The sequence below is a fragment of the Varroa destructor genome, unplaced genomic scaffold, assembly GCF_002443255.2.
Source record: "Varroa destructor unplaced genomic scaffold, Vdes_3.0 BEIS01000003.1, whole genome shotgun sequence".
NCBI lineage: Eukaryota > Metazoa > Arthropoda > Arachnida > Mesostigmata > Varroidae > Varroa > Varroa destructor.
Window position 1 is genome coordinate 21,148,174 of NW_019211456.1, and position 21,878 is coordinate 21,170,051.

Below are 21,878 nucleotides of genomic sequence, written 5' to 3' on the forward strand. Positions count from 1 at the left end.
ATTCGTTCCATCGTTTCACTGCGGCGCTACCATCTTCCTCTCCAATCTGTCTCTTCAATTCCTCACGCTTTTTTTAGAGCCCATACAACTTCCCTTCTCGGAACGCGTACCTCAGTTTTTCCTCAGTCTCCACTACTTTGTAACAACTAGTTGTCTGGGGAGGATGTACGTCTACAGGAGATGGAACCTCCGTCCAGGATTTGGGATCGATGTCCTTCTTAGATCTGGAACCACTCCCATGAGCCCATAACAGGCCTTACATACATGTAACATACAAGTAACTTGGGCTCTTCGTGGTTCAAGTGCAACTTCAGTTTTTAAAATGTGTGTGTGTATGACCACCCTCGGTGTCGCATCTTTCGTTAACCGCTTGTTCTTTGTGATTGTTGCTAATATTAAAATTAAATGCAAAAAAGTAGCCTTTACTAAGGCATGCTTCGTTCGTAGACGAACATATCCGACACAGCGTTTAGGCTTTTGCCAACCTATTCCGTTTCGCTCTTAGAGAGTTAGAGTGCGGAGGCAGACGATTGCAACTCAGTAAAAGTCGGATACGTCCATCACGGCTCCGTTTTCAATATCACACCTATGATCGCTGTTGCAACTGTGTTATACGTATAACCGTATCACAGAAGGCACAGCGCTCGAGGACATTCTAGGCTATTCACGCTAGTACCGCTGCCGGTTGTTGCCGCTACTGTTCTAACATCCTAACAAATATGTGTAGTCGCTCGCTCTCAAACAAGAGACCGGAGCCCAGCCCCGATTAGCTTGTGATGGCTCTGATCCCGCGCGGCATCCATTTCACGCATTGTCCACCATTTTACTTGAAATCAATCTCCAGATTCTCATCTTCGTTCTTAGTGCACTGTAGCTATTCTCTTCTTTGAAACAATTTAGTTCTAATAGTGCAGCCACTACTATAGGCTTGATCGCCTGTCTGCCCACCACAATGAGGACAGCCGCAGATGGAACTGGCATATCTTCCTTCGTATATCCTCCAGCGTAGCTTCTCGAGTGCCTCCGGTCCACTTCGCTGTGTACAGCTGCATATGACATATTTTGTATGTGCCAATGCGCCTGCCGTGGTCCGCCGCATGCGTGCTCAAGTCGACCCGACCCGAATTGAGTTGACTAAACTCAACAACGGAACTATCGGTGGCAAGGAGCCTTCCCTTCGTCTTTTTTTTTTTTTTTTTTCCAATAGAGCTTCCACGGCCGTCACCTGAATAAGCGGGGGGATGGGGTAACAGCAAGCAAAACTACCATAATCAAGCTATTTATAATAAGTCGGCAAGCTGTGTCGTCGCCAGCGGAGGAGATCCCAGCGGTAACGGCCGTAACGGTTGCGGTTGAAACAACCGTCGAGTAGTACTAATACGCGCAACAACAACTCGCTCTACCACGAAAGCTCTCAACGACAACGATAACTACGATGAGTAGTTTGTGGCGTAGTTTGTAGCTTGGCTTATGTGACTGCTTCAGTGAGTTGTACTCGCTGAGCTGTACCATGCGCTCGTTCTGGGTCGCAGTGTTATTTTTATGCATAAAATTGGTAAGACCCTCAAAGCAGTAGCATCAACAACGACAACGACAACGAGAGCGAACAAGAGGACCGCACCGAAAAAGGAGACGAAGTGCAGAACGCCGACCACGAAAAAGCAATTGCATGATTCTTGCTACGCGGACAGCTGTTGCTACGAGCTGGAATAACAATGTCTGTCGATTGGCGGCCGAGCAGCATTGGAACTGTTGCTACCAAAGAGACCGGTCGCTGATTAGGCCGTCTGTAACGCGGTCCCTACACGGATAATACGCAGATAATGGCTAGACTATAAAAGTCGTACCTATTTCTTACCTCTGCTACCTCACAAGTATGCTATGTGCGTATGTATTTGTGTGCAGGTGTGCATGTGTTCTGTTACTACCGAAGTGTACATAAGGTCAAAACTTATGTCTGCCTACATAAAACGCATCTATAAAGGAGTGTAGATATAATTATCTATCTGTGTATTTACAGATGCCATGCATGTATATACGTAATTCTCTCGAAGTCTGAACGTCACCCAGATCATAAAACGCCAACCGATCGACTGTATCGGACTGTTATTTACTGTTGCTCTGGTAAGTGATAAAGCTAAGCTTGTTGTTGTCGAGCCGTGTTCTATAGCTATATTGTAGAACGCGCTATATATATATATATATATAAACATATGTATATATATATATATATATACATATGTATATTATGTAAGTCCGTCTACCTCTTTTGCTCTATTACCTCAGTAAACATACGCAGAATGCATTATATATTAGTTACCGTAGTTGTCTAGATGCATGCATGTCTATGAGTCTATGTATGTATCTACTGAAGGAGTAACCAAATAATCAGAATAATGATAATAATACTAATAATGATACACATCATCAGTAGCAGCGGCGTCAGCAGGGAGCATTACCATGCATAACGATCGGCTCATTCGAATGTTTGCTCGTTGAAGCTCGTCGTGCTTGCTCGACCAAGCGAGTTATTATAGCAGCGGCGAAGCATCCGATGAAGATCCTGAACGCAGCAGCGTCCATCGGTTATAGACTCGGTTCTTTCGAAGGCGAAGTGTTCGCTACAGCGGCTGCCGCAGCTCACTGCGGTCGCCAGGTCGTTCATTCGGTGTCCCGGTCGATTCTTGTCTGTTCTTTGTTTCGTTCAGCTGTTGGTAGCTCGTTTATATATATATATATATACGTAACAGAGGATTCACTCATATATGGGGTCTTTGTCCTTCGTGTCTAGCTGAAGCTCTGAGCTTCGAGGGAATGTAGGTAGGGAATGTTCAGGAATTAGGGGAGTGCATAAAGGACGCGGGAAAGGGGGCGAGCGGGCAACGACGACCCTCGGTATTGTAATGCAGAGTGTGCAAGAAGCCCACTGTCACGGTCAGCATGAACCCGTGGCAAGAATAAATTGGGCTTTATACTTTACTGACGAACCAGTCACACCAGCAGCAGCACCCAAGCTTCAGTGAAGGAACGCGCACAGCTGGTCTCGTCGCTGCTGCCGCTCCTTTGCGCCAGAACAGAGCGGACCGACAGGGACAAGAAGATGAAATCCGTCGCATCGTTGTCCACTGGAGTGAGTGAGATGAGTCGAGACCAACAGATAGAACGACGGAGTATAAATTCCCTAACTCGGTTGCTTAAGCCAACGAAACCGAAATTACTCCTCCGTAGAACTATGCTTGCCTCATCGTTGACGGAGCTGTCGCTGGCGCGGGCTCACGCCTTTGGAATACGCGGCTTCGTTTGTCCTTAGCCTTCCCTCCCGCGAACTGTTCGGGACAACGTAGGCTTCTCGTCTAACGTTTGGAATAGGCAGAACCATTTAGACAAAGGCTACAAGCTGGCTGCCCGGTAACATATCCCGATGATGGGAGCGTTGACGGGTCCCGTGAAAGGCGGCCATGTGTAAAGAACCTATGAGGAATGAGGCTTCTCCCCGGACAGACGGATAGTCGGTAACATTGTGTGATCATTATTGTTAGTATTGTTATGGAAATTTTGTGTTTGCTCACAGTGGACAATGGGGTTTTCTTTTCACACGGAAAGTAATTTATCAACGTCCCAACCGCAAATATACCAGCGTACCTGGACACATGTTGACTTTTTTTTTCCAATTTGTTTAAACAGCGAGCGCCACGGCGCATTATCGCTATCTAGATAGTTCTGAAGTAAAATAATCGAGCGTAAATAAAGGCAGGTTTCTAACACTGAATGGTGAAAGCGAAACGTCAAACGTATATTTTACTCAGTCGCCAACTCTTCCAACAACCTGTTATTAACCATGAAACATTTCACACTCTTAACTACGAATCATCGAGTACAAACAGTTTTTGTCATGACGCCCTGTCGATTGTGAACGACAACTGCCATCGCTTCCGAGTAACTGCTTCCAGCAGTTTTCATTTCACCGTACCCGCCGCGTCGTATATCACGGATCCGCGACGCTAGTACTCTGCCGATGACCCCATACTTCTGAAGTTCTGGGATAGCGGCCGGTAAACTTCTACCTCGCCGGCTTTTCTCATATTATGCACACGCATTCACATGCGCCCATAACATACGGATGTATGTTATGGGAAGATCATATCGTTATCGAAGCGTCTACATTGCGTCAGACTGGTCACCGATTGCTGGTGATTCGTGGGTGAAAAAAGCGCGAGATCTGTCCAAGCTAAAGCGCTTCTTTATTCTGCGGAAGCACTCAAATACGTATTTCTTAGAGGGCGGTAAACTGTTATTATCATATGTTATTGGAATCGCTGTTCCGTCATCGTAGCAGCGCCACACACGTCACCCATCGACCAACTGACAGTGAGAGAAAACAGCCCACACATCAACTTCAACTATCCGAACTTCGTTTGAGAAGATGGCTACACTCGAGCGATGCGACTGGATTCAATGACAGATAGAACAAGAAACATAGTTGCAAATCGATTCTTGCGGCATGCAATGTAATGGCCTATGAGGCATTCGATGGACGCCGCGACTTACTCCCGTTTTCATCAAAATAGTACATGGTAGCTCTATTGTCTGTTTTCTTATTACTATTAATCATAAAGGATTGGATCTTCATGAGTGAATCGCCCAGCTGCCTATACGTTGAAAACTGCTGCTTTGTCGACCAATTTCTCTCATAGGATACATCCGTACTTCGATCCGTCGCTCTACTGGTTTCGCATAATCAGAACGTCTTTCCTATAGCTACGAGTTAATCTACGACATTTAGCCGACATTAATTGACGATCGCTCCTCATCGGTGAGTAACACTTGAAGTTCTTAAATGTTCGTTAAATGAGTACTACACAATGAATCATATTTTACGTTCGCTTAGTCGGATCTAGAAACGATTAACCGGGATGCCCGATTAGACTATCTCTGAATAATAGCTCGTACAATTTAGCATGTTATCATCATACAGTGATATGGATCCGAGCGCTTTCTACAGCAAGAGCCTACAGCGTACCTAAATGATCAGGGCACCGATTTTGCCTTACTGCGTTACTATCGTTGTCGCCTTACGTGAACGTATCGCAGCTAGAACGCTTGTCTTTGTTTCCCTCGCTAGTAGTGTCAACGTTAAACGTTTTTAATGCCAGGTGATCACGGTTTGCTAATGTATCGGTGGCTGTCAGCCCTCTGTCTACACGATGCCCCTCCTATGCTGTTTGTTAGCTTACGCAGTTGAATTACACGGAGCATTTTACGCGTGTGAAGCCATCGGCCACGCGAGTCGACGACGCTAAGTAGATCACCGGTGCGTATCGCGTCGGCGAAGCGAGTTAGCAGAAGAGCTTTGCCAGTTCCTTCCAACTGGTACCTATCTATATTTGAAACTACAGAAGTCCAGTCCGTAGCAGCAGCAGCAGAAGTCTTCCAACAGCAGCGTGGCCGTATTGTAGTTGCGGGTCTTTGGCCCATTGCCTTTCTCCCGTTCGCTCTCGTTGCTGTTTGGCGCTGCCGTCAATCTGGTCGCGCATAACCCATCCGGTCCAGAGATGATCTAGCAACGTTCACGGAGTTGCACTTAGCAATGCGTCGCTCAAAGGATGACGAATAGGGCCCCACTGGGTTAAGCTGCTGCTTAGCATTAAGTCACTCAATGATCCACTGTTCTTATTGCTGATGCCGTCAAGTTTGTGCCCCGTCGTGCATCCTAATCAGTCCACACACCCGAAAGGTTTTCGCATGGCGATTGCTTCTCTGCTAGCGGCGTGGCCGATGATTCGATGTTAGCAGTTACAGCAATATCTGCCTGAATGAGCAAGATCAGGTCGGTAATAATAACAATGTCAACGAAGCGGATTGGTACCGTCATACAGGGAGTGTCTTGTCCGTCCTATGCGTTGCGTTTATCCTTGCCGGCTTCGTCACCAACTTCAACAAAGTCTAGGCCTCTCTGAGTGAAGATCCAGTGCCTTGGTTGCTGCCAAGACGATATATCGGTTGCAATTTGCTCTTGAAGATACACGAAAAAAGCTCAACTTAATGCCAAGACGAAGGTAGATACTCATCGACGAATCGGCTTCTGATTATAATGCCATTGCAGTACGAGATTGGCTGCGTCACTGGTACAACACAGCCAAATGCATGAAGTTGGAACAAATAGCGTGATGGATAAAGCTAACTCAAATAAATAACAATGTCACGGTAACCAAGATCCGATCAGAGTTTAGCTTATCAATGGGACCTTTGCATAAAACGTACAACACTACGCTACTCTAGTATAGAGGTGTTTTTTTTTTTGTTGTATAATAAAATTGGCGAACAGTTCCCTCCTTCAATTAATTGAGAACCGTCTACTGCGTTAGGCTGGAGACGGCCGTGATGCTGCTTCTTCTCGTAAAGATGGCCGTCGCAGCAATGACAATACGATAAACAGGTCATGCCATGTCAAATGTTAATATAAAAATTTGATTCGTATGGTCAACTACGCAAGCGATACCTTCGCATGTTTCATTCTGCTGTTATTTGAGGCATGAGTATTGTCATTGCTGCGACGGCCATCTTTACGAGAAGAGACAGCATCATGACCATCTCCAGCCTAACGCAGTAGACGATTCTCAATTAATTGAAGGAGGGAACTGTTCGCCAATCGCATTAAAGAACCCGTTCTCCAGTAAACGTTCGCTTGGTACCAACAAACCAGATGGTGCCCTCTCTCGCCATTGAAACATCGGCACACGTCATCTCTAGTTGTTGCGGCTGAGGAAGTCACCGCCAGTCTTCGCACGATCATCCTTAATACTGTAGTACTGCTAACTTTTGCATTACAATATACTGTAGCAGCCGCTTCTATGTATAGCCATCATAACGTATCGTTGAGCGCTAAACGGGAGAGCGCTCACCCCGGTAGTTCCTTCTATTCGTTGGAATCGTATCCATCGAAAGAAGGCCGGGAACGATTGAAAACTTATCGAAGAGCAACGGCCGGAGCGTTGAAAGTGTCTAGCAGCAGCCGTCTGTTTAGTTACGTCATCCCGAGCGTGCATTACCAACGAAAAGTGCTGGACGCGCGGCCGCGACGGTGGCTCCCTTCGTCATTTTATAGACCCCTCCGTTCCCAGGCTTCCTGAACTCAGTTCCAACCTGTTGTCCGTTTAGAGCCTGTTCCAACAACAGCAATAGAAAGCCTCCGAATAGGCTTACAAGCCTATCCACAAGTATCTGCCTGCTTGAAAAAAGGAAGTAGGCAGGCATGCGCTATTTTAAATGTGAGAGTGTATATGCTATACTATAAGTGCAGTGCTTCAGCTCCTTCAAGCCTCTATGCCTGCTACCCGTAGAGCCGTCCAACACTTGCTTTTGGGCTGGAGCTGCTCCTGCAGCCAGGCCCTGCCAGCTTCCCTTTTAGTGCTGCTCGGCACAGTCAAACGCATCCTTTTTCCTCACTCGCTCCCTTCCCGCGTTTGATGAAGACAGAATACTTTACGAGCCTTTAATCTGAACTATATATTTTCTTCGTTGGCCATATTTTCTTTTCTTCATTTTGATACTTGATGCCTTGCGAAAGCATCCTCCAGCATTAGTGATGCTGTGCGGTTTTTCTCGCGTCATCGCTGTTGCCAGGCTGTACTTAGCCCGCGACGCCTGCTACATAATGGCTTGTGTCTGATTTTGGCGTTGTTCAAACGCCAAGCGACAGAGAGGAATGGAAAACGTGTGAGGGTAACGCGCAGAGTTTCAAGAACGCAGATAGGACGACAATCTGCGTCGTCACTGGCGCCGCTACTGGACGTTGAAATCCCGGCGACGGTGGTGGCAAATGACACGACGAAGAGTGCAACTGAACGCTCGTTGTTGAATATACCGAACTGAGCAGGCTAAGATGAATGTGGTTGGTGGATATTTGAGGCAGGAGAGCACGCGAAACGAACATGACAGGAAAACTAAGTCGGGAGGAAACGGGAACTCGGTGGTAGGAACTAAGTATTGAGGGCACATCACGATGGAAAACGCATGTTTAAGACCCAGCAATTCGCCCGCCCCTTTGCAGTTGTAGTATTTGACCCGGTCAGTTCCACGTCGTCAGGTCCCGTGGTCCGCCGTCACGTCTTGTATGTTGGTACGCGCTGAACCACGTTGCGGGTGGGGCCATACGGCCACGTCAGCTATTTCTGCTTGGCAGTGGCCTGCACCAAGCAAACTTTGGCGGCTAAAGAGCGCTCTAGCTTATGAAGTACGAAAAAAAATAAAAGAGCAGCAGATTGGACATGGCTGACCTAACAACTAACCATTTTTGTCGTTAAAGTCCAAAGTTTTGAGTAATAGCCAACTTGTTGTCCGTCGAAACGAATTTAACAGTCATGGAAAAATTATGGCACATGCTATCAGTGCTACCACTAGCATCCCAGTGGACACTAACGATATTCAGTAAATTCCGTATACAGGCCAGTGCTTTCGATTATCCCACAGTCAGCGACTTAGCATTCTAACAATAACGGGGATCGACTAGCTAAGTTGGTATCGATTGTTACCCCTTTCCACAAGAGTCATGTAAGTGGCGTTACTGCCAGTACAGTTGGACAGTTGTTTCGCTAGAACAAAAATACGCGATGCGCCTCTTCGCAGAGCCGTCATTTTTTGTTGTTGTGCGCGCCTTATTCCTTGGCCTTGATTAACTTCTGCTCCCTTTTCAACTTTTTTTTTCTGAGGGCGGCAACGAAAATTCGGCGACAAAAGTAAGGCGAAGGATCATGACCTCCTTCTTGGCGGTATAGGCTCTTCCTTGTTGCTGACAAAGTCTACCAGGACTTAGGCGGTGGCAGGAAAAAGCAAAACGGCAAAGCAGTTCGACCACGACTGCATTCGCGTATTCGGTACGAGCATCTCGCACTAGCGGGCTCCTGCATTGAGTCGGTACAATTTAAATTCATTGACACTGTCGCCGCCCCATCATTTGGACTCCATCAGAAGAGAAGGGTCGGGAAGTAGATAGAGGTCATTTAAAGTAAGACGATAAGTTGGATGGATGGAGCCCACTCACAACCAGCACTACCACGGCCACAGCGAGGGCAGCGTAAACATGATGGGCAAAGGATGGTGCCCGCCTGAAAGAGGTCTATGTTCCGTCGACTGCGCGCTAGTCTTTCCGTTCGTTCTTTTTCATAGCATAACATTCAAGTGTTTACTCAGCAAACGCTCTCATTCACCACCAAACCCAGCCAGTTGCCGGCCGTCTGGTGGGGAGCAAATAACGGCGAACTCGTCGTTGCTGTGAAGTCCCTACCATCATCGCAGCGACTACAAGATGATGATTCTGATGACGATAAAAATCGACGCAATCTTTTCTCTTTTCCGGTTTCTTTTCCCCGTCAACAGCTATTACAGCGTTTTGGTACCAGCCGCAATCACATTACGAACTATTCGCATCTACAACACGTACATATGTCGTAACGATGTCGCCTTCGACGCCGTGACGCTCGCTGCTCAACCAGCACCTGACGCCTGCATAGACCCATTATATTAAAGCCGAGCACAGAGTATACTCAATGCAAATATGGAAAGCAGCCCTCTGAAGGTCGACTAACTGGCGACATAGTGAGCTTTTCGGTTCTATACCAGTTCGACAACACACTCGAGTTGCTGCAGAATTCGGCTGAAACAAGTCAGTTAGCGGTTGTATTCTTGGTAAAACGTCCGCGGTGCTGTCACTACGCCTATAGCGGTTGCAATAATGGTTATGAGTAAAGTAAAGGAAGCAGGGGGCGCGAGAGAGCGTAAAGCAAAAAGCACTCACTCCTGGTTGCCTCTTGTCTATCTGTACTTCGTTTTCGCTGTGAACGAGTCGAGAAAAGTAGTTGTGAAGGCAGCGACGGTATAGGTAAAGTCACCCGTCCTTTTCTGTCCGTCGCTCATTCTGTCTGCCTAAAGACATGACGTGTAGAAGAAGCAGTAGTAGTGGTAACTGCCACTGCCGCCGCTGTAGTGAAAAGATTCGTTCGAAGTGCTGCTGGTCCTGTCGCTTCTGCTCTCTCTTCGCCTGGATAAGCATTCGTCCCCCATTTCCTCAACGAGTCCCAGCTTTTTATCCCCTTCACCAGTTCTACTTGTCTTTGCTGCGTACGCAAGAAAACGTCCTTTTCCTACCCACACCTTTTGCTTTGCTCGTCCAGAAAACACAACATGCCTTGCGCTGGCACCAAACACACACAAATATACGCACTTCTATGTTTCACCTGGTGGCCGCCCCCCAGAATTCCCTTTCTCTCTATTTTACTTTCAACTCCTTGCTAATAGCAAAATAACTCGAGCGGGAAATGTGTTTCTGTGTTGAGAACAGGGGCTCCGAGCTTTCTTTCTTCGTGTCCTGCTTTTTCCGCCCGTCATAATATCCCTACGTCACCCACCCGCGGCAGCCCACCAAGGCGGCTGGTGGCGCTCAGACGAACAGAAATACTAGCGCTCGACGAAGAACGAATCCAAACTTCGTCGACCGAAGAGCTAGTAGGGAACGATGCTGGCAGAGCACAAAATAAAGCGTCACAAATGTACTAGCAGCACTAAAGTTTGCATGGAATCTTTTGCTCACCGCACAAAGCTTTCATAAACGATACAGCATACTATGGCAACGCAGAAAAATTGCACGGTATACTGACATGACCTCTACTGGCTGACATGGAACTGCCTGCGTATATGACGCACGGCCAAGCAGAGAGAAAGCCACAAATGGGTGATCGGCTTGGACACGTTCGTCGGTGTGGTAGGGTTAAATTTACGGGAGAGGAGAAGAGGGGTGCGCGGAAATAAGACCGAGGATGCAAGTGACGACCGCAACGATAGAAACGAATTTACACTTTGCAATGACAAACACTGAGGTGCACACAGGCTTTCTGAAGGCCTCGTTTTCGTTATTCGCGACAGCAGCACTAACGGTGGTGAACCAAGCGGGCGGCCAGCATGTGCTCGACGTGTAAATCGGCAACTTTTTGGCTCCAAGACGCCGGACGTGTTCGGTTGTCGTGGCATAAAAACTGACTTCTTCAACAGAATAGTGCTCTACATACCATGGTTGTAGAGATAAATGGAATAGAAATAACTTTTTAGTATTACGTTCTAGCGTTTCACCTGTTCTCTGTTTAATGGAGACACAGGTCGGCCCATTTGCCTATTTATATACTTCTTTGCACCAGAACAGTCCCAGTGCAAGCCAGATGCGCGAGAAGCACATACGTAAATACGCGATGTACAAACCAGATGCATAGTGCCGTGACGTTAAGTGCTCATAGGCGGCGGTGGGGACGGCGGGCGAACGACGTTTATCGTTGTGGATGCTAAACTTACATATCGATTCCATTCGTCTGCTCTTTACATTTATACACCTCTTGGTAGATTTATGTCATACCCGTCACGTGTCCTTAGCAACACGACTGACTGAGTGTACGTAAAGACTAAATAGTTTTGGTAGTAACAAGAAGAGTTAGGCAAAATCAGCAGAAAAAAGGATTCCAAAGAGTAAAAGTGTGTAAGAGAGCAAAAAAGGTTGTAGACCGCGTAAACTTGAGAGCTGAGTTGAGACTTTTAATTCACGCAACCGCTGCTGTTGTAGTTCACATCAAATCATACTTTCGTCCCATAGGCCGCTCTCTCTCCAGCAGCTTGCCGGGTTTCTTTTCATCTTTATCTTTCACTTGCCGTTGAAGAGGCTTTCCTCATCCGCAATTCTTTTGGGATCTGCGAACAGTAGCAGCAATAGTCATCAGCCACTTCTGCTTGAGCCACTGCTACCGCTGCTATGGGGATCTTGCGCTTACCCTGTTCGTTGTCGCCGTCCCCGCCAATACAAAACCCAGCGATGAACATCTCTGCACTCATAGTAATGCTACCGCTGCTCCTGCTTTTACCGCACGCTGCGAAGTAGTACCAGCTCCGGCATGAACAAAACAACGTACTTCGTTAATCTTTCCATCGAGGATTCACACAGTCAGCCCACGAGAGAGGAGAGAGAATGCGCTAGACAGAGTGAAACGGCGTCCGACGCCATGAATGAGTACATAGAAAACGAGAAAAGCGAGCAGGAGGCGTAAAGTTCTTTCCTTTTATACGATCATTTTCGTATTCGTACGATTCCTGTGCGGTAGCACTGGCGGTGGTACAAGTCGAGCGGAGGATAATGCTGCTGTCGATGACGGTGGCAGCATGCAGCGCGGATGTTCGCGTGAGGGGCGACGTTGCTGTGACTCGAAAGCTAGTTGTTGACTGAAGTCACCGCCGCTGCGCTGGGAGCTTCCGATGCTAGAAAAGAGAACTCGCTCTAAACTTCCTCTCGGCCGACAATAATGCCATCGTTTGCTGCCTCCTTGCAAGTTAGCTTTCTCAGTCTGTTGAAATATATCCAGCCTGTTGCTACTGCGTTAGTAGATGCATAATAGCATCGAGTTTCTCTTCTTAGCGCATGCGGCTCCGTTTTCTACCGCTACGTCAGCGCGTCCAGGGCGTCGTCACCTGGTTAAAAATGCTATTGCCTTCAAAAAGTTGAGATAATCTCAACGTTTCTCGCTCTCCGGATGGACAAAGCTCTGTGAGCTCTTCCCGTTTTCAGAGGTGGATCACTTTCGGTCATGGTGGCCCAGGACTTAAGCGAAGGATAGCTGGACGCTAGGTCTTGCTAGCTGCTAAGGTCTCGATTCGTCCCGCTAGCTTCCGACTTCTGCAGCTCGAGGCTTAATGGTAGTTACATACATAATTCAACGAGAAGCACAAAGAGAAAGGCAAACCCGAAGAATAGGAACAGGCCTCTAATGCATCGCAGTCCATTACCGACTCTAATGTGAATATGAAATCCAGCTATTGCATCGACGTATAAGTAACATTTGTTTTTGTTTATTACTTTTGTTTTCGGATAAATTCTTATATATCGTTGTAAAATGTTACCTATACGTTGAGCTCCGAGGGGTTCGTCAGGCGGCAAAAATAGCATTTTCATAATTTCCTTTGTTTCAGAATTTTCTTTATGAAAGCAAACTAGGATATTCGTTCCATATACGATACGAGGACTATGAGGTACAAACTTTCCTAGCAAATCCTTTTCTGTAAAGTGCCTTAGGGCAACCCGTAACGAAGTCGAAGTATCGAATGCCGGTAGCGACCGAATCATATAATTTGACATTTGACTTGGCGTGATTGTCGCAGCCAGAGTGAGCCCAATTTTGGCTTTTTTACTTTTAACTTTTTTTCATTCCAACAGGATGTACATATGTATATATATACATGAGTAAACTTAAATTTCTTCATGCTTCGTGCATTACCTGTTTGAGCTGGGAGGCAGTTTTCCAAAATCCGGAAATTATATTAAATAGACTTTAATGCTGTCATACTTAGTCTCTCACTTAGTAATACTAATGACCATTGGTCTTCCGTTTGCCTGTTCATGACAACGTTGACGGGCTAAGATGGTATCGATTTGGCCATAATTTCGCTTTTTTATTACCATTGCGAAGAACCGGGTTCATCTTTTTGTTCCGGCTGGTTCTCGCAGTCCGAACGTTCGCTGATACACGCCAGAGCCTTATGTCGACGCCCAGTTAGATCAGCCCGCAGAAATCGTGCACAACATAGCCAACCAAGGAAGCACCAATGATAGGGCCCTTTGTTGGTCAAGCGGTTCTCGGCTTCCTTGTTATTGCCTTGCCTGGTGAATAGCCAGACTTCGTCACCAGGATGCTCGATTGTAGGGTCTCCTCAGAGCAACACTCCGCAAAAGACTCCACCTAGTCTCTAGACCCTGCTTTTCCGTAGTCAGCGTTTGGTCTACTTTGGCTCTGGATCTTTCCCGTCGTCCCACTGTGGCATGAGCGGCTCCACATACAGGGCCCCTACGTCCTGTTGGCATCTATCAGCAGAACATCCCGTTTGTTCAATGCTGATGTCAATGGTTTTGCACACTGAGAACAGTACAGGCTTGAATTGGTGCCGATGTTTCGAAGGCAAAACGCAAGCAAAAAAAAACAGAACGATTTTTTAAAATGTCCTAGCCCGGCGTGCGACAACGGCAAGAACCAAGAACGACATGTCGGCTCTGCGTGTCGTCCGCAGCTTCGGTGTTGATGTCCACCGGTTTGCTGAAGCTATAGGTGTTGTTGCCCCCCGAGGGCCTTCCAATACAGCGCCGCGGGCCAATCCAATCTGCTTAGCAGCCATAGGCGCCACGTTTCCAATGCTACCGCTACTAGTGCTGCCAACGCCAAAAGCCCTCTCTCTTTCCAAGTGCATTAACTTGGGTTAAAATGGCACCTACGCTTTTTTTTTTTCACACGTCATCTTCTTTCCAGCCTTTCCGGTAGGCAGCAATCCAACCGCGCGTAGTTATCCGCCATCTCCCTCGGCCTATTTCTCCAGCAGCATCGTCTACCGGAAGTCAGCCTGTCCCCCGATTATCAAAGGACCGAACCGGAAACGAGCAAAGATGATCCGCTAGCGAGATGCCCTAAGGGACGATTGGATAAGAGCAGCACTGGAGACCTGGACAGCCAAACCCGGTTAGCTTATGTCCACCCCTGGCGCTTTATGCCACATATCCAGCCATCCACACATATCCTGTGCAATCTCCGGACGAAGACGAGGAGAATAACAAGACGTCTAACTGAACTACATTGGACAATCCAAGATATCTGGCAAATATAAGAAGCAAGGAAACAGGGAAGAGGGTCGGAAAGGGGCAATAGTGATTGGAAGCCTAACAAACTACAGTTAGGTTCGGGAAGCCCATTGCATCTTGCTCCCGCCTATCCTTACATATTTTACAACCGATGCTAGCTGCCACTAACTGGTAGTGAAACACTCATTGCTATCTACACTTCAGCATAACAGGCTTGTGAAAGTATGAAGAGATCTGTGAAGTACTGCATGGCGTACGTCGTTCTCTACTAACAAGGCAGTAAGTTGTTAGATTGGGCTCCATCTAGATTTCTAATGATCAGCCGCTGCTGAGCCGTTGGCTGGCGGCAAGCTTTAGATGTCTAACATTTCTGAAATAGACGGGCGGCATCACATTAGTACTTAATGCTATAGATATGACAAGTCAAAGAATGTCTTATGAAAATCCGTGAAAGCTCGACAACGACAGAGGTACAACCTTTCCGCTTTGAACAGCGCACGGAGACATGCCGGCAGCCATCAATGACTAACAACATCTATCGATGTTTCAGGGTAAGTTACGGATGCCGCTGCTGCATTTATGGCCCGATGGAGATGGATCAGACAACAGCTCACTCTATATATATACTCCTGCCTAAACCATTCCATTACGAAGAAAGGCCCATGCCAGCAGCGACAAAACAAGCAACAGAATTATGTGCACTCCGCATTCTGACTTGCTGGGCGGCTCATTGGCTTGGTACGTTTATGAGCTTACTGTGAAAAAAAGATAACGCTGCTGGTAACGCTAAATGCCATTCGTCGGTCTGCCTACACTATTCCAATAAGCCAACACACATATGTTGCTTAACCTCGATACGTATCGTCATACGCGATATGCAGCGATGCACGTAGACGACGTGGATAAAATGACGGGTGTGAGGTGCCGACGCTCGCTAGTCAGTCGTTTGGTTGCCGTCTACCGAATAGAATAGAGACGATTATATAGGACAATCCTGTAACAGACGTTGTTCAAATCACCTGTTGCTATGATAAAATGGTAGAACGCCGCTGGTGATGATTAAGTCCATTTACACTCACTTTCCGCTGTGACCTGCCGAATTTCTACGAGAAACCAACTCATAGCCGGTGAGACCGCAACAAAGAATGAGTCGGATAACGTGGACGGACAACGAATGACAAGATACTTATGGCTAGCCAGGCGGCAATGATGCTAGGAGCTATGGTCGAGGTTGCGGCTGCGACAATTGTGCTAAACACGACATGACATAGACATCTTTTGATGGACATCGACGCGCGACTGGCCGACACATTCGATATAGTCGCAGGATCTTCATACCGCCGTTGTTCTCGCTGGCAGCCCGCCATACCTCTCGTCCCGTCTCTTCTGCTTATCTCCTTCGGTCAATAGCTTTCAGCTAAGGGAAGATGCAGCAGCAACAACGGTTGTCATCCTCGGGCACCAGTAGCCGAAGTAATCGGTACCGGTCGAGCAGACAGCCGCCGAAAGAGAAAAGACTACTGACATTCGCGGCTAGCTGGTAGTGAAGAGCTACGGCGATCACAAACACGAAAAGCCGTAAACCTCTCATTGACTATCGCCATAAGAAACGGAGAAACATAGAGAAGAACGAGGATCAGATCCCAACAACGGTGATGACGACGTAGAGAAAGCACCAATCCTCCAGAGTAGAGCCGTAGTTGTGCAGCCGACCGGTCGCCGCGGTTGAGTGCTGAACGAGGGAATAAACGATCGACCGAGCGAACAAGCAAGCGAGCCAAAAACGTCGCTAGCACAAACAGCAGAATCACCGACGAGAAGTTACGACTCTTCATATTTCTCTAACACGCCGCTGCTGCCGCCACCGTCGCCATATGAAAGAGTTTCCTGTGGCAGCGCGCAGCCCTTAAGACCTGCTCTCTTTTCGTCGACTAGAACTATCTTTTTTTTTCATCTCGTCCTATCGATGAACTCTAGTCAATCTCACAGTGAGACAGAAAAGTGGACATCAATGTTATTCCAGGGTACGCTACAATGAAACACTATACAATTCTAAATAGAGAGCCCAAGGGTCCTAGTAGGACAAATCGAGTCAAATCGCTAAAGCGCCAACTAAGCAGGCCTCAGAGTCAAACAGGGCTTTACGCAGCTTGAAAGATATGACTACGTCGAAAAGTCATAAAGTGAATCAAAGAACTGGATAGGCAGAGATGGCGAGAAGTCAAAAAAACAACAATCATCGAAGTCAACGAAGGGTGTATAAATGTAATCAGGAGCACCAGCAGACAAACAGAGAGGCCTAAGGTCCAAGTGATACACCAAGAATGTCTTGCTTGACACGCTCACGAGCAGTGGTCTGCCATTGTGCTAACATCAATGAACGATGAAGGACACGCATGTAAAACGAATAAGCACTTGATGTGCCAAGCTCGCACGCAGGCTCATTCTATCATGGCGGCATCGTTCCGTGGTCGCATACGTACGTGTAATAACTTTTTCAAATCTTTCCAATCAAAAACAATCCTTAAAGCGTCCAAGTGAAGTCTTACTGACAGCAGCATCGCGAATCTTCCGCCTACCTGCAAACGGAAAAGCAAAGGGAAATATATTGCCGGTTAGCCTGATGTTCGAACACTTCGTTCCGTATTATGCGCCCAACAAGCATTATGTTAAACTGACACTTTTAAATCGGTAAATATAGGCTCGCACAAACCATTGACAAAAACTAGCAAGAATTCAAACTGTACAAAGTTCTATGATCATAGAAAACATTATTAGAAACATTATGATCATAGAAACGATTATTACTATTTGTGCCCACAATTTTCTACTTTCTAAGGACTACGTCATTGAAATCTGCCATTTCTATTTTTCGCTCCCTAATCTCTGATGAGAACACTATTCACTTCACGCGGACTAAGTGCATGCATGAAGCGTATGCTTGCTGGTGTTATTGGAGTTTTGGAAAAAAAGAGAAAAAGCAAAAATCGCCTTTTTTTTCTTTGGCCCAACGTCTGATACTCATCTACGCCGCTTCCTCATTTGCGCCATTTGCTTTCTATGGTCGTTATCATTTCCATTGGCTAGTCAGTCGGCTCTCTCCAGCCAACTTTCTTTGTCTAGCCAAATCCTCTAACTGGCGTTTGGTTCTCATTGGCTTTCGTCGTCATTGTACTGTAGACGTACGGACGATTTTGTGCCCAATTCATTTCCTATTCCCATCTCAGCTAGTTCTATCCATCTCTCTCGTTATCGATGTTTTCTTAACGGCAGAGGCGGAGGTGACGGCAAACTCCGTTGAGTTCGTCGTCAGTGACCGTACCAGTAGTAAAAGTAGTGTTCGTAAGAAGGAGCAAAGGGAAGAACAAAACGGCTAGCCGCTCCGTGTTCCTTGATTCCCCTCTTTAAGCGTTCTTTTTACTGTCAACGGCGTATGAATATTACCACTGAATGGTGGCAGAGGGACAGAGGAATCATGGCCTTGCTCAGTTGACCTTGTAGAGAAACAGCAGTGGCAGAAATTGCCGTAAAAAGATGACGATACCCACTCCACAAACTGCATGCAGCGGCTTCTTGCGACAAGCTTTGCGCAAGCAGAAAGGAACTGAAAAAATATGTTCAGAGACTGAAAGGCTCAGAAACTGTCAATAGACTAGTAGGGCGCGCTGGTCGACAAAACGCGCCAAAGGAACCATATAACATCTCTACTCTAACAGATCTCTTGCAATGATTATTCATCATCATTTGCCATAAACCTACCGTAGCTTTTTTTTTCTACTTCTTTGCTGTTGACGCTGCTGCTGCTGCTTCTAGCGCGATGCCATTCCGACGATAGGCTTGAGGCTGCTATCCAGTCCTGGCAATGGACAGACATTGAAGGGAAGCCATCAAATAGAATCATCGACAAGACTCACCAGTCCTGCTCTGAAGCACATATAGCGGACAAGTCTGGGCCTTGTTTCTAGTCGTTTTCTTCATTTTAATCAAAGAAAAAAGCTGCCTGCTCCACGCTAGTTTGAAATGGGACGCACATTCTCAGGAAGATCAACTCAGCCTCCAAACTGGCGGAGCAAAGGACGGGAGGACTGATAGAGCTGGGGCCGAAGGGACTGTATTGCTTCGTAAATCCTGAGCGCATCTAGTCCACAGTTAGAAGAAAGCTTTGTACCGCGTTCAAAGCTGAATCGTGGAGACTCATTGAACTCTGGAGCCCATCGTGTAGAGCAGCGCACTCTGACGCGCAGCTTGCACAGGGCCGAGGATATTCCACAACACTCCACAGAGTGAATTTACATAATTTTATGGATCTTCATTTCCCATTTGTCCCCTTCGAAGCTCCCTTACCACTTACCACTAATGCTTTGTTTTTGGTAGCAGCTTCGCAACGTTCTAGCCTCGTGCCTTTCATCGGTATCATCTCTGCAGGATGCACCAAGAAGTAGAGAAGATCAGAAATTTTGCATTGTCAGCAACCTCAGAAGTCATACTGGCTTTGCATACGTCGACCACAAATGATGGAGGTTGAAGGTCTGAAGTAGCAAGCCCGAAGCATATCATATGCACCAGTATGGAAGCCAATACCTGGACGTACAGTGATCTATGCATCTAAATTGTATCTGACAACAATGATTACGTTGCAAAAAAACAACTGCGCCATATTTACACATCGTCTGTGATCGTCGCGACAGGTATCTTAGCCGAGCTGAACAGTATTATTCATCATTCACTCCGGCAAATGAATGATCGACAAACTTATTTGTTAAAAGTATTCTGACTCCAAAGCTAAGAAATCCCGATAGGAAAAAGCCTGTGGTGCTGCAGCGCTAAATAGGTAAAAAGGAAAGGATAACACTAAGAAACGAAATGACGGATAGCAGCAATGAACTTAATCGTAGTAAAAGCTGGCAATAATTGCTTCGCGGCAGCGGCAGAAGAGAGATTTGGCGACAGAAAAAAAAATGTGCTAGAAAGCAACCTAGGACAGTTAGTTTTCCGTGCCTCACTTTGGGGGCTTTTTGTTTTACCTCTGTAATGGTCCACTTATAGAGCCGATTATACAGATTAACCGTTCGGCGATCGTCGGCGATTTTGCTGAATTTCGATACTTTTAACACGGAAAAAGGAAGAGCACTATAAAGCAACTATAATGTGTATGGGTAGCGATGACTGCCATGGCTCCAGTTCACCTATAACGCGTTACACGCCACCAGCGCGGAGCACTGCCGTCAACAATGAGCGTTTCACCGTCATTGGCTGTTTCGGGTCAGCTATCTGACCGAGTGTTTCCGACCCTTTCGGGGGCCCGTGCGTCACGAGTAGCAAGAGCATTGAAGGGCGATCAATGCAGATGGACCCAGAAGTAATTCCTTGTCCGCGGTGCGTTCGCATTCTAGAAGAAGAGATATAAGCAGTCTGGCGGCCGGTCCTGCCGTAGCAGGATCTTTAGCTGGGCATCTAAAATGCACATGGTCTGCCGAAATAGTCCAGTACATATAACTACAGTGACTATGGTCACATATGGTCAGCGAGACGGTAACTAGCGACGGTTTCACAAACGACTCCATATATAGATACTGATCTACACAATTATAGCTTATGCTGGTGTATATGTGTTATTTGCTGGGCTATGGCGTTCTGAAATAACTACAGGATGGCTACATACTACATCGTAGCCGACAGTATTATTTATTCCGATGTGCAGTCTGTACTATATCTATATCGGGAAATACAGTCACATTGTCTAGTCTTCATACAGGCAGTTCAGCGTCACATATACGACCTGAAATAGGTTTAGTCTGTGCCTATTTGTTGTGTATGTGGCTGTAACACGGGCTAATGTGTGACTAATTAGCGGTAAGCGCATCATTTAATTGCGATCGTGACGACGGCGTCAATTTTTGTATGAAACGTTCGTGGAAAAATCCGGACCCACTAACTACGATACATGTATGTAGTTGAACACATACAAAATACTTGTGGAAGAGGCCAGTATTAGGTGATTTGAGCAACATGCCGTGTACATACGGATTGTTCGAAAACGCTGCCTTTAGTCGTAAGTCATCCTCCAAAACATTTACTTGATAGTAGAGCAACTTAGCATGATTTAAGTTGTTAGCGTCGTGTTCAATCCAACGCTAATCTCGCTCAATATTTATGTATCTGGCTTGGTGATAATATGCAGCGGTTCGAAGCTGCTGTCGTTTGAATGAGCAACGAATTGCGAAGCCAGTATCTGGCTGCGAAGCCCGCCACGACCCACATGTCACAAACAGTTTCTTGGTTACCCGACCCAGCTTCACCAGCCTGTTTTCATTTGTCTAGTTCAAATGCCCTCTGGCTTTGCGTGACGTCGAGTACAGCGAAGCATAGGTGTAGCTAACTGTATTGCTACTGCGACGGCTGTTGAAAGCAACAGGCCATGCCCATTCTGCCCTCGTGGCATCGTTGCCTGCTTTCAAGTCGGCACCGTTGGCCCTATGTTGTTTTGCTCAATTCGCCCTCGAATTTACACGGAACGCGCGGTTACTAGTCAGCAGCAGGAAGAGATGGAGCGAAGTAGAAAACGAACGGTAAAGGACGGGGCAGCACGAACTCGAGAGAACGCCTATCTATCAGGTAGCGGAGCGTTGAAACTGCGCATGTCGCCCAGAGCAACGGCTCACTGCTATACCCCGATCCGTTACCCTACTGGCAACGGTATTTCCTGAAGGGTCTCTCCTAGCTAGATAACACAGGTGGATTGGCGACTTCATGAATTCATCAGTTCGGTTACACTAGGCCAGAGCTGCTGCATGGTAATATAGTTGTGTATCGTTACACGAATCTTCACTATAGCCAGCCCACCCGGTTTAATGTAAACAAGTGGCTAAGGTCAACCGGTCTTATACTCCTGCATGGATCGTAGATTTGTTATCATCCGAAGGGCTGCTTGCCACCGGAGCGCTCGCTGTATCACTTATGGCTATGAGCTTCATGGTTTACTTATTCGAACAGAGAGTAGTGATTAATTCTACTCATTTCAGATTGTAAGTATGGTGTCGTCCCATAGATTTTACGTCATCGTTGACGTCCTCCTTTTCCTCTCTGATAATTAGAGTCGTGGCAGCGTCCCTCGGACCCTGCCTAAGCGCCACTCACCTCACAGCCATTGGAGGAGTAAGTCATTCGAATTTTCTTACTAATCGTCGTAGTTGTCTATTCGGGGTACAGAGTGCTGCACATCGATTGC

General features: G+C 46.8%; 1 protein-coding gene across 3 annotated transcripts in view; it reads right to left on the reverse strand.

Moving 5' to 3' along the window:
- LOC111246499 (uncharacterized) overlaps positions 1–21,878 on the reverse strand; it is a 119,814-nt gene that overhangs the window by 34,575 nt on the left and 63,361 nt on the right. Inside the window, exon 2 of one of the 3 annotated variants that reach the window (XM_086985248.1) lies at positions 17,134–17,229. The exons of 1 other annotated variant lie outside the window; for it this stretch is intronic. In XM_086985248.1, coding sequence (XP_086841374.1) covers positions 17,134–17,229 — 96 coding nt within the window. Of the gene's footprint in view, positions 1–2,459; positions 2,496–17,133; positions 17,230–21,878 lie in introns of those variants that run through there. One more of the 3 variants, XM_086985249.1, reaches the window with a different exon arrangement.